Raw genomic sequence first — 12,476 nt, 5'->3', positions numbered from 1 at the left:
ACTGGTGAGGCTGCATTGATCTCCTCTAGCATGTCTGCAGTCTCTGACCATCTCCTGTACCATGTCCGCAGTCTCTGATCATCTACTGTACTACGTCCCCAGTCTCTGACCATCTCCTGTATCATGTCTGCAGTCTTTGACCATCTCCTGTACCATGTCCCCAGTCTCTGACCATATCCTGTACCTTGTCCCCAGTCTCTGACCATCTCCTGTACCATGTCTGCAGTCTCTGATCATCTTCTGTACCGCGTCCCCAGTCTCCTGTACCTTGTCCCTAGTCTCTGACCATCTCCTGTAGCATGTCCGCAGTCTCTGACCATCTCCTGTGACATGTCTGCAGTCTCTGACCATCTCCTGTAGCATGTCCCCAGTCTCTGATCATCTCCTGTAGCATGTCCCCAGTCTCTGATCATCTCCTGTAGCATGTCCCCAGTCTCTGACCATCTCCTGTACCATGTCACCAGTCTCTGACCATCTCCTGTACCTTGTACCTAGTCTCGGACCATCTCCTGTAGCATGTCCCCAGTCTCTGACCATCTCCTGTACCATGTCCCCAGTCTCTGACCATCTCCTGTACCATGTCTGCAGTCTCTGATCATCTACTGTACTACGTCCCCAGTCTCTGACCATCTCCTGTACCATGTCTGCAGTCTTTGACCATCTCCTGTACCACATCCCCAGTCTCTGACCATCTCCTGTACCATGTCCCCAGTCTCTGACCATCTCCTGTACCATGTCCCCAGTCTCTGACCATCTCCTGTACCATGTCTGCAGTCTCTGATCATCTCCTGTACCACGTCCCCAGTCTCTGACCATCTCCTGTACCATATCTGCAGTCTCTGATCATCTCCTGTACCACGTCCCCGGTCTCTGACCATCTCCTATACCATGTCTGCAGTCTCTGACCATCTCCTGTACCATGTCCCCAGCCTCTGACCATCTCCTGTAGCATGTCCCCAGTCTCTGACCATCTCCTGTACCTTGTCCCCAGTCTCTTACCATCTCCTGTAGCATGTCCCCAGTCTCTGACCATCTCCTGTACCATGTCCCCAGTCTCTGACCATCTCCTGTACCATGTCCCCAGTCTCTGACCATCTCCTGTACCATGTCCTCAGTCTCTGACCATCTCCTGTACCTTGTCCCTAGTCTCCGACCATCTCCTGTACCATGTCCCCAGTCTCTGATCATCTCCTGTACTATGTCCCCAGTCTCTGACCATCTCCTGTACCTTGTACCTAGTCGCCGACCATCTCCTGTAGCATGTCCCCAGTCTCTGACCATCTCCTGTACCATGTCCCCAGTCTCTGACCATCTCCTGTAGCATGTCCCCAGTCTCTGACCATCTCCTGTACCATGTCCCCAGTCTCTGACCATCTCCTGTACCTCGTTCCCAGTCTCTTACCATCTCCTGTAGCATGTCCCCAGTCTCTGACCATCTCCTGTACCATGTCCCCAGTCTCTGACCATCTCCTGTACCATGCCCCCAGTCTCTGACCATCTCCTGTACCATGTCCCCAGTCTCCGACCATCTCCTGTACCATGTCCCCAGTCTCTGACCATCTCCTGTACCATGTCCCCAGTCTCTGACCATCTCCTGTACCTTGTACCTAGTCTCTGACCATCTCCTGTAGCATGTCCCCAGTCTCTGACCATCTCCTGTACCATGTCTGCAGTCTCTGATCATCTCCTGTACCATGTCTCCAGTCTCTGACCATCTCCTGTACCATGTCCCCAGTCTCTGACCATCTCCTGTACCTTGTCCCCAGTCTCTGATCATCTCCTGTAGCATGTACCCAGTCTCTGACCATCTCCTGTATAAAAATATTTTTAAAAACAGTCAATTTTGGTATTGGTGCTGTTTCGGTATCAGGAAGATTTATTTTCGATATCGGTTTCGGCACCAAAAAACCCATTCGGTGAATCCCTAGATTTTAGTTAGGGGTATCAGAGTAAAGGGGGCTGAATACAAATGCACGCAACACTTTTCACATATTTATTTGTAAAAAATTTGGAAAACCATTTATAGTTTTTCTTTTCACTTTTCACACAATTATGTGCCACTTTATGTTGGTCTATCAAATAAAATCTCAATAAAATGCATTTACGTTTTTGGTTGTAGCATGACAAAATGGAAAATTTCAAGTAGTATGAATACTTTTTCAATGCACTGTACGTACTTGACATACTACCCTTCTTGGTGTTTTGTGTAACCCTTAACATGTACTTTGTTTATTGTATAATATTCTGTCTCACTGCTTATGCAATTGACCACTAGCATTATCAGCATAGCCGCTGGTGCTGTAACACCTTGGTTTTTTTGTCATTCTGTTGTGCTGCCTACTGTTTGATGTTTGTATTTGTATTACAAATTGAAAAGCAATAAAAAGACATAAAAAAAAATAATAATTATATAATGTGTTTGAAAAAATTCTATTTCGTTTTTTTTTTAAGATACCGGTAATATAATCATTGTTTCTCAACCAAGCAAATTATGCTGTGTTTCTCTGTTTTGGCTATTTTATTTCCTACTTCATTGTGGTGTTGTGGTTTTTGCTAAGTACACAGACTTTAAGCAACTAATAAAAGGAAGTTGACACTTGTTTTCTTCCACACATCTGGTCAGTCTGTGTGCTTATTCTTTAAAATGGTTGTTACGTCAAAAGGTTTTTTATCTTAAGGCATTCTATGTATTAAGATAAAAAACCTTCTGTGTGCCTCAGCCCCCTAATACTTACCTGAGCCCCATCTCCACAAGTGCCTCGGCCATTCCGGCCTCTCCTTCTGATTGAACGAGACACAGCCGCGGTGCCATTGTCTCCCACTGCTGCAAATCAAAGTCAGTGAGCCAATCAGGAGAGAGAGGGATGGGGCCAGGCCAGTGCTCCATGTCTGAATGAACACAGGGAGCTTTGACTTGGCTCAGGTGCCCCCATAGCAGCAGAGGGACCCAAAAAGAGGATGATCTAGGCTACCCTTTGCAAAACCACTACACATGGCAGGTAAGTATAACATGTTTGTTACTTTTTTGAGAAAAAAAAGGAGACTTTACAATCACTTTAAGTTGAACTCCAGTCAGGTGTAAAAAGTAACATTGTAATAACCCCCCATCACAAGGGTTGATGGCTAATTTTGTCTAGGGATTAGGAATGCAGTGAAATACTTAAAGTGATTGTTAATCTCAGTCTTTAAATATGAACAAAGCAGATCCTTCTAGTATTTAAAAAATTAAAGAAAAAAAGGTAATGGGGGGGGGGGGGATTGCCAGCTCATTGACAGCCTCTGTTCCTGTGTGCTATGTGAAGGGGGGGGGGGTTGTCCCTTCACTCCAATCAGCTGCCAAGGCTCTCTTCACTGAGCCTTGCAGGGTGTAACTTCAGCTCTCTGCCCCCTTTTTTCTGACAGCTCAGGCAAACTGTATAAATTCTGGACTTTGAACGGATGTAGAGAAGAGAAAACTGCTGATAAAAAGGTACAAATTATGTATGAGCATTTGTTTCATCTCTGTGTATCACCTGAGGCCAGCCACGTCACTGGGTTTACAACCACTTGTTCCTCTGTTCCCACAGGATTCCTCTCAGCCATATGACCCCATGACTGGGAGAATTGAATAGTGTTGCTAGAATGAGGTAAGTATTGCGCATATTCCTTTGCCTTAGACAAGGAGTTAAACGAGTTGTTAACCCTTGTAGTCCAAAGGTTGTGGAGGGGTTGTTGAAGGGGTTGGTGACTGCCTTGTTAGCTTTTTCAGAAGGCTGGAGTTCAGTTTTAAAATTAGAATAATATAAATCAAATCAAATAAACTGGCTTATCCATATATGGTATACATTTATAGTTAGCAATTACACAGAGACTTTTTTTATTACTTTATCTTTTAAGTGATTTTACGTTCAATCTTTTTATTGGCAGTTTCAAGCAAAAACATAAAAAAGCTTTGCAGTACCTTGTGACAAAAGGAATATGACTTGACAAGTACATTTTACAGAATTTAGATATTGAGGAACAAGTAGTCATTCATAAAGCATAAGAAAAGAAAACCACCATGTACAGTATAACAGGCACAAGTCCATGATATAGTTTAGCTACAGAATATTCTCAGTAACCACTGTTCTTTACAACAAAATAATCTGCCGCAGAGATAATAAATCTTAAGGTTCTAAGAGAGTGAAGAAATTTAAAAAAGGGACATAAAAAGAATAGACACCTTTAAGACCTGAAAAGCCCTGCTAAACATATGACCAGATCTATTTCAAATGTAGAGTGAAACATTCATGTATTGGGCCCAGGGATCCCATTCCTTCTCAAACCACTTCTTGGTATAATTCACAATACTAGCAAACTGTTAATGTACAATAATACATGAACGTTCTCACATAACAAGGGTCAGGGACATTGTAGGTGTCTTCCATGACCTTGCAATACTGATTTTGGTTGACAAAAGCAAAAAAAAACTGTAATCATTGTTGATTATGAGAAATTATTGAAATAGGATTCCCAAGTAATGTGATTTGTGGAGATTGCTGTACAGAAGCCCGGGTGACTCTTCGTATCTAAGCAAAAATTCCATTCCAAAGTCCTCTAAAACTTTGAGATTAGTCTGAATTAACAATTTGTTAAGTATGCCCGCAAAAGAGATTTCATAACGTTTATGCCATTGTTCTACAGGGTTATCATCCGAGAGGCCTTTGTCCCATTCCACCATATATGAAAGCTTAGTAGATGTACTGAGTAGTAGCCAATAAATTATAGAGATACCTCCCTTTTGACCACTATCCTTAGAGCACAATTTCTCATAAGGAATGAAGCTTGGGGTTTCAGACTGGTGGGGGCATAGAGAATGTAAAAAATGAACAGTATCCCTTGGATAACATTCTGTGGCATGAAAAGTGTAAGGACAGGGTCAAACAGTAATGTTATCAAGCTGGCTCGGCCAGTCACTGGTAGTTTCTTGTTAATGCATGGCTGTCTTTGTTTTTTAAATAAATTCTTGGAAAATGACATCACTGTGGTTCCTTCTCCCACCTTCCACATGTGAGACCAGGTTTTAGTGTAGGTGGTATCCTGCATAGAGAAAGCAATCCATCCTTCTGCGAGAGATTTAAAGCAATTTCAAACCTCTTGTGCTGTGAGGCCTTGGGCTCTGGTAAACATGTTTCTGTGGTGGTGGCTGGAGCACTGAAGTTGGTGAAGGTGTTTCAATATGCTGCGTTTTACAAGTGGAAGGACCTTTGGAAATAACTTTGGGACTTTTACTGTGGACTTGTTTTATTAACTATATCGTTTACATTTGAGTTTGTTACATTATTGATGGGGTATAAAACAGTAAAACATGTTTTAAACATGTAGTAAAAAATGAGATACAGTAAAACCTTGGATTGTGAGCATAAATCGTTCTGGAAACATGCAAACATCCAAAGCACTTGCATATCAAAGCAAATTTCCCCATAAGAAATAATGGAAACTCAGATGATACGTTCTACAACCATATATTCATAGGTCCTTCAGTATATAGTCCATATAAAAAGCTTATAGCAATGTCACCAGGTTGTGTAACCATAAAATGTCCATCCACATATGGCAGCCTCCACATGGGGATTAGAAGAAAAATCTAGCAGTAGCTTCTGAGTATAAAAGAAAAGAAAGGCGCCTCTAAGTGTAGCAATATGATCACATTTAATGAAGGTACAACATTTAGCAACTCACATGGTTGATGATTAAAAGAGGCGGCGCATCTAAGTATGCAGACATCTGGGGTAAAGATGTCCACATAGGCCATCCTCCGCACCAGCGGCTCTCACCGCTGTCAGTCTGCAATCATGACAGGGAAGACTACCCGACAGTAGAGCGATCTGAAAGTGAGGCTTGAAGCGATCGTGGAGTGCAGCGTGGAAGGGATAATGTTGATGGCGGTGAGGAGAACGGTCTATGTGGACAGCTTTACTCCGGAATGCCTGCATACTTAGATGTGCCTGTTTTAAAAGAGAAGTATGGGTTTGGTTTTTTCCCCCATTAAACTTACCTAGGTGGATACAGCATCGGTCCGATGCTGCATCCGTCAGCCGGTGCCTCTACACTGAGACCTGACCGATCAAACATCACTGATAGCTCGGTTCTCACAGATCCCCGAGCAGAGAGCTTCTGTCTGTCAATCAGCAGCTCTCCGCTCTGCTCCTCCACACTCACTGGAGTGCTGAGCTGTGGATGGGGTGGAGAGCAGCTGTCTCGGTTGCTGAAAGACTGAGGCGGGTGTCAGTCCAGGCACCTGGTGGATCCAGTCTTTATTGTCGTGATGACGCGGTGCCTGGACTGATATCCGTGACGTCAGCAGAGAGCGGATATTGACCGATATTTATTGAACCGGCTGATGTTGTCAGACATTCGGCCCATGGGTACTAGGCTTTATTAAGAACATACAGGTATTACATATGAAAGAAAAGTTGCATGGCAGAAAACAGCTTAAACAAATACTATGCAATAAATAAGCCATCACACCTTTAGCTGCACTGGAAACTGTTTATAAACTGTGGGTTAATTTTTATCTTTGGTTTTGAAGTGGTTTGGTGTGTCTCAAATCCCTTTTCTGTTGGTAATTTTAGTCACAATTTTTAATTGACTCTTCATGTTTTTTGTCCAGTTCTTCATAGTCATGATCACTATCGCTTCCTGTGAATAAAATGTGCATAATATTTGAGTTAGACCCAGGAACATCAGTATATCACACATAAAGAATAAAGTAACTATGTGTAGAAATATAATACTATCTTGGTATTACATCTTAGCCATAAATCTTGCTATGCTGATCTGTTTATTGGTTAAGGCCTGGTTCACATTAGCGTGAATTCTGATTAGACTTGAGTGGCACAGAATTGCATGACAAGGGAAATCTCATTGTTTTCATGGGTGCCCGTTCCCATCAGGGCAACTCAAAACGGTGCGATTTTGTAACAGTTTCCTGCACTACTTTGGTCCAGGTTTCAGTGCATTTTATAAAAGGTCCACCCTACTCACAGGTGAGCCAGCTCCAACAGCATGATCTCCTCATTGTATGGTGCTCTCCCAGTCGCAGCTGGAGCAATAATGAAAGGGAAGTCCAGATGGTTGCACACATCTGAAATCCAAATGCCTTTATTCACATAAAACCATGAAGAACATGAGGAGCACTACATGTACAAGCAAGAGAGAAATGGCTTACATGTTTCGCACATGAATTGTGCTTTATCAAAACCTTTTGATAAAGCACAATTTCGTGCGTGAAACATGTAAGCCGTTCCTCCCTTGTTTGTACATGTAGTGCTCCTCATGTTCTTCATGGTTTCATGTGAATAAAGGCATTTGGATTTCAGATGTGTGCAACCATCTGGACTTCCCTTTCATTATTGCTTCAGCTGCGACTGGGAGAGCACCATACAATGAGGAGATCATGCTGTTGGAGCCGGCTGCAGAATGCATTAAGATAAAAAACCTTCTGCTATTACAATCCCTTTAATTGGATTTTTGCATTCACCGATGAAATTTAGTAGTTTACTTTGGGTATTTAAGATAAGTAGTAATGATACGCTATAATCAATCATCCACCCTATAATAAAGTGCAATGACCAAAAAAAATTTTATAAGGTGCAATAAAAATGACCGCCAAGAGGAAAAAAATCACCAAGCCAATTCAACTTGGCACTGCCCAAACCATACAATTGTACAAATCAATGTGCCTCTACCTCTAATTTCAACACCACCGTTAGTAAATACAGATGCTTAGTGCAAAAAATGAATCATAATAAAGTGCAAATGTGCTATATGTGTTCATTAAGTAAGTAGAGCTATTAATTCAAACAAGTAACCTCCGGGGAGAAAGTACCACACCCCCTGATAGTGGAACATACACTAATACCTAAGTAAGTAGAGCTATTAATTAATTATTATTAATTAATTGGTATTATTAGTGTATGTTCCACTATCAGGGGGTGTGGTACTTTCTCCCCGGAGGTTACTTGTTTGAATTAATAGCTCTACTTACTTAATGAACACATATAGCACATTTGCACTTTATTATGATTCATGTTTTGCACTAAGCATCTGTATTTACTAACGGTGGTGTTGAAATTAGGGTTAGAGGCACATTGATTTGTACAATTGTATGGTTTGGGCAGTGCCAAGATGAATTGGCTTGGTGATTTTTTTCCTCTTGGCGGTCATTTTTGTTGCACCTTATTCAAATTTTTTTGCACTAGTTGCACATTGCACTTTATTATAGGGTGGATGATTGATTATAGCGCATCACTACTACTTATCGTACATATTTTACCTTGGTTTACTGACAACGTTTTAAGTGTTGCAGCTCTTTTCATGGAGATTCCATGTTTGCGCTTTAGTATTTTTTGTCTTACTTTGGGTATTTGCTTCAAATTTGCTCTAGATTTCTTTTGCACAAACCTTTGTAAATCAGCCATAATGATTTGTTTTTTAATGTGCTTGAAGAAAAAAATGGATTCTCTGGGTTAGGCTCTCCACACACACACACACACACACACACACACACACACACACACACACACACACACACACACACACACACACACACACACACACATTATATTCTGATTGCACCCTCTCTGTACAATCAACTTTGAAACTACCAAAACTATGTAAGGCTAGATTCACACCTCTATGTTTTGTGCGGGTACCTTTGTGAGGGCACGGCAGCCCATTAATTTCAATAATCTGCTGTACTTGTAGGAATTGCAGGTAAAGAGTCCCTGACCCTTTTTCCAAAATGCACCCACAGGGCAATGGCACTATGCGGTTTTCCACACCCCAAAACACGCTGTGTTTTCCAGTGGGTACAATTAACCACATGACCTCCAGAAGGTTGTACCCCATTCATGTTCAGATAATTTTTTATGCTATTCAGTATTCAGTGCTGTACTAATTTAACTCGCAATTGCTTGTCATGCAACACATTACCTAAATTAAATTTATATCATTTTTTTTTTCACACAAATAGAGCTTTCTTTTGGTGGTAATGATCACCACTGGGTTTTTTAATTTTTTATTATATAAATGAAAAAACAGCAAAAATTTTGAAAAAAAATATTTTTTACTTTCTGTATAACAATAAAATCAAATTTCTTCATAAATTTAGGCCAAAATGTATTCTGCTACATGTCTTTGGTAAAAAAACAAACTGCATTTTTTGGGGACACTATACCATTGGGGATAGTTTTGATCATGAGCAAGATACTAATGTGTACAGACACTATACTAGTAATGGTGATGATCAGAGACTTAAAGCGGGAGTCCACCGGGACTCCGCGTTTTTTTTTTTTTTTTTTTAAAAGCCAGCAGCTACAAATACTGCAGCTGCTGACTTTTAAAATAGTGACACTTACCTGTCCAGCGCGCCCGCGATGTCGGCACCCGAAGCCGATCGCTAGGTCGTCTGTCGGGTCCTGCCGCCGCCATCTTGGGTATGGGAATCAGGAAATGGAGCCTTTCGGCTTCATTTCCCGGTTCCCTACTGCGCATGCGCGAGCCACGCGGCGCAATCCGGACGGTCCCCGCTGCCTCTGGGAACTGTGTGTTTCCCAGCAGGCAGCGGGGCACTTGCGCAAAGGGGCGGGCAGTTGCGGAAAGGGGCGTAATCTACGCCCCTTTCCGCAGACAGCTATCCCGGAAGTGGGTGCAGTTACCTGGATTATCCAGGTAACTGCACCCCCCTCCCCCCTGAAAGGTGCCAATTGTGGCGCCGGAGGGGGGGGGGATTCCGATGAGCGGAGGTCCATTTTAGGGTGGACCTCCGCTTTAAAGTGTGACTGTAATATTGTGGTGGGCAATCAGACGCTAAGTGACACTGGCTGGGAGGGACACTAACTGACACTGACATTGCTAGTGACACTAATACAGTGATAATACTGATCTAATACTGTACATTATTGTGTTAATGACACTGAGTGACGGGGCAATCAAATAGTTAACTGTGGAGGGCAATCAAGGTGTTAAATGTGCCTAGCAAATGTATAGAAGTGTATATGTACTGCTTGTACTCACAGAATCTGTCTGGCTTCTCTCCCTGAGCGAAAAGAGTTCTGGGAGGAAGAAACTGGCCAGATCCTGTGTGTTCTGTTTACAAACACACAGAGGTCTGTGCTGTAATTGGCCACAGACAATCAACAGGTATACAGCCAAAATCATTGGCTGTCATGGTTGCCAACCATTTGTAAATTTGCTGACAGTCTGGGAGCGTGCACGCTGTGATGTCATGCCGCCACCACCGATTGGTGCCTTTTTATAAATCTTCTGCACAGCATAGAAGACTGGATGGGGAGGTGCCATGGGAGAACTGCCCACCAGGAGTCTCGGCTGGGCTGGGGCGTACAAGGGGCATCTGGAGCAGCTAAGGAGCATGATGCTGGCAGACAAGTTCCTGACCTCCAAGGCTGAACAGGTAAGGGTGGAGCTGCCTTGGGACTTCTAGTCCCCGAGCCTTGGACTATGTCCACTGTAAAGTTCTGCTACCTGTGGCTGGGAAGCTGCTGGAGGACTACAGGTGTCAGAATTCCCTGTGAGCAGGCACCAGCCTTATCCTGTGTAGGACATAGAGAGGGATGGATGGTAAAGAAAACAAATCTCAGAGGGGCGAATATGATTCTTGGATGTGAGCACCCTGTGCAGTGTTTTGTATGGGAGGTGATATGTACCAATGGAAGCTTTGGACGAGGGGGCTGTCATTACAAGACATTGGGGAAAATAGCTTGGGTCAGAGCATCATCACAGCTCTTAAGTAGAGTTGTGCCGAACACCCCACTGGTTTGGTTTGCGCCAGAACTCTCGAACAAAAGTTCAGATCTGAACCCCAAACACCATTGAAATCTCGTGTGTATGCTCCATCGGATTGAGAGCAGGTTCTCAATTTTTTGGTCGGAAAAAGTTCTTATCCGAAAATCTGTTCATGTGTATGCAATTCCGACGCGCAAAAACTCATGCATGCTCAGATTCAAGTACGAGACGGAAGCGCTCGGTTTGGTAAAATGACCGTTCGTAATGGAGATGACATATTCTTCATGCTGAAATTTTTTAAATAGTTTAATGCAGTGTATTCTCTTCTTCTTTAGAATGCTAGAAGAATTAAGTTGTTTTGCTGCCCATATTCACACAAAGTTCTGACAAACTTCTTTCTTTATTATTTCTCGTGATCTCATGAATAATATTAATTTTGTTTTTCATCACATCTCCATAATAATGTTTTTTTTTTTTGCTTTTTTATCAAGATCTGCATTTTTTTCTAGTGATCTCCATAATATTATTTTTCATTTTGTGTGTCAAGTTAGCACAACACCATTATTATCTTGTATTTTTTTTACCTCAAATGAGGTTGGTTGGTGTCCCTTGTTAATTTGACATTGTACTTTTGAAAAGTACCTGCCTACTCACAAAGAAACTGTCCTTTTTGAAGTAAAACACATAGGCAGGTATTTGTGAAAACAAAATAGCCATTTATTCTGGGTCATAACAAAATAAAGAGGAAGGCAACGCTGGAGAAACTGGTAAAATTTGCAAAGCCTTTGTACCCCAGGGCACACATCAATTATTTTACAGTCAAAATTGGTGGCCTAAGGAGTCCTTATAATAGTGAGCACAATCCGGTCCAGGACTGCAAGAGATCAGGAACATCAGCAGATGACATCTATGTCCCCAGGCTGTGGTCCTACAACAGCCGGCATCTTTTGTCAGACCAGACTGAACATAGGCCATCACTATTTGGTCTTCCTTACACGCTTCCTTCCAGGCTGTGGCTCTGGTGTTGGAGGTGTGGCAGGAGGAGGAGGAGGAAGACCATGGTTGGACTTACAAATGCGGCTTTGTCTTGTGAGTTTGTCCCTCAACCCCATATTTAGGGCTTGCAAGAGGACTTCCTCACATAAGAAGTGTTGGCCCTCCTCCATTTCCAGCACTTTGCAGGCTGTCATGTAGGCACAGTCCTTATGAACACGGGGGGGGGGGGTTCTGAAGGCCGCAGTAGCCTTCAGAAATAGGCCAATTACTGCCTTCTTCAGGTTACTCCTCTTCCTAGCACTTTGTTGTGGAAGGCTGAGGGGAGGAACCTGGGATTAAGGCAGGCTACTGGGCCTGGCCATCTCCTGGCTGCCACTTTCCACGGCCTCCTCCTGGCTGAGTCTTTCCTGTGTATGAAAAAGGGACACAGTTTTAGTTTTTGGTTCATCAGTCACACACAATTTTCAGCTAATGAAATTGAATGTTAACAAATAGAAAAGACTATCATTCTGACCTACCCCAACATTTTTCATTCTTGTCCCAATCATTTGTGGCCACTACTGTCTATTGATATGTAAAACAAAAATTTGTGATCAAAACAAACATATATTTAACATCATTAAAGTGGTTGTAAACCCTTAAAACCAACTTTGACCTACAGGTAAGCCTAGATTAAGGCTTACCTGTAGGTCCAAGAAATATCTCCTAAACCT

The 12,476-nt window shown here is 42.6% G+C and overlaps 1 protein-coding gene across 2 annotated transcripts in view; it reads right to left on the bottom strand.

The window, feature by feature from the left end:
- Window positions 1-3,879: 3,879 nt before the first annotated feature.
- THEMIS2 (thymocyte selection associated family member 2) overlaps window positions 3,880-12,476 on the bottom strand; it is a 169,416-nt gene continuing 160,819 nt past the window's right edge. For both annotated transcript variants that reach the window (XM_077480939.1, XM_077480940.1), the window contains exon 6: window positions 3,880-6,660. In XM_077480939.1, coding sequence (XP_077337065.1) covers window positions 6,590-6,660 — 71 coding nt within the window. In that variant the 3' untranslated portion in view covers window positions 3,880-6,589. The remainder of the gene's footprint in view (window positions 6,661-12,476) is intronic.

The sequence above is a fragment of the Lithobates pipiens genome, unplaced genomic scaffold (assembly GCF_037356315.1).
Source record: "Lithobates pipiens isolate NorthernLeopardFrog02 unplaced genomic scaffold, aLitPip1_a1.2 Scaffold_16, whole genome shotgun sequence".
NCBI lineage: Eukaryota > Metazoa > Chordata > Amphibia > Anura > Ranidae > Lithobates > Lithobates pipiens.
Note: the sequence above shows the minus strand (reverse complement) of the source record. Positions and strands in the feature narration are given on the sequence as shown.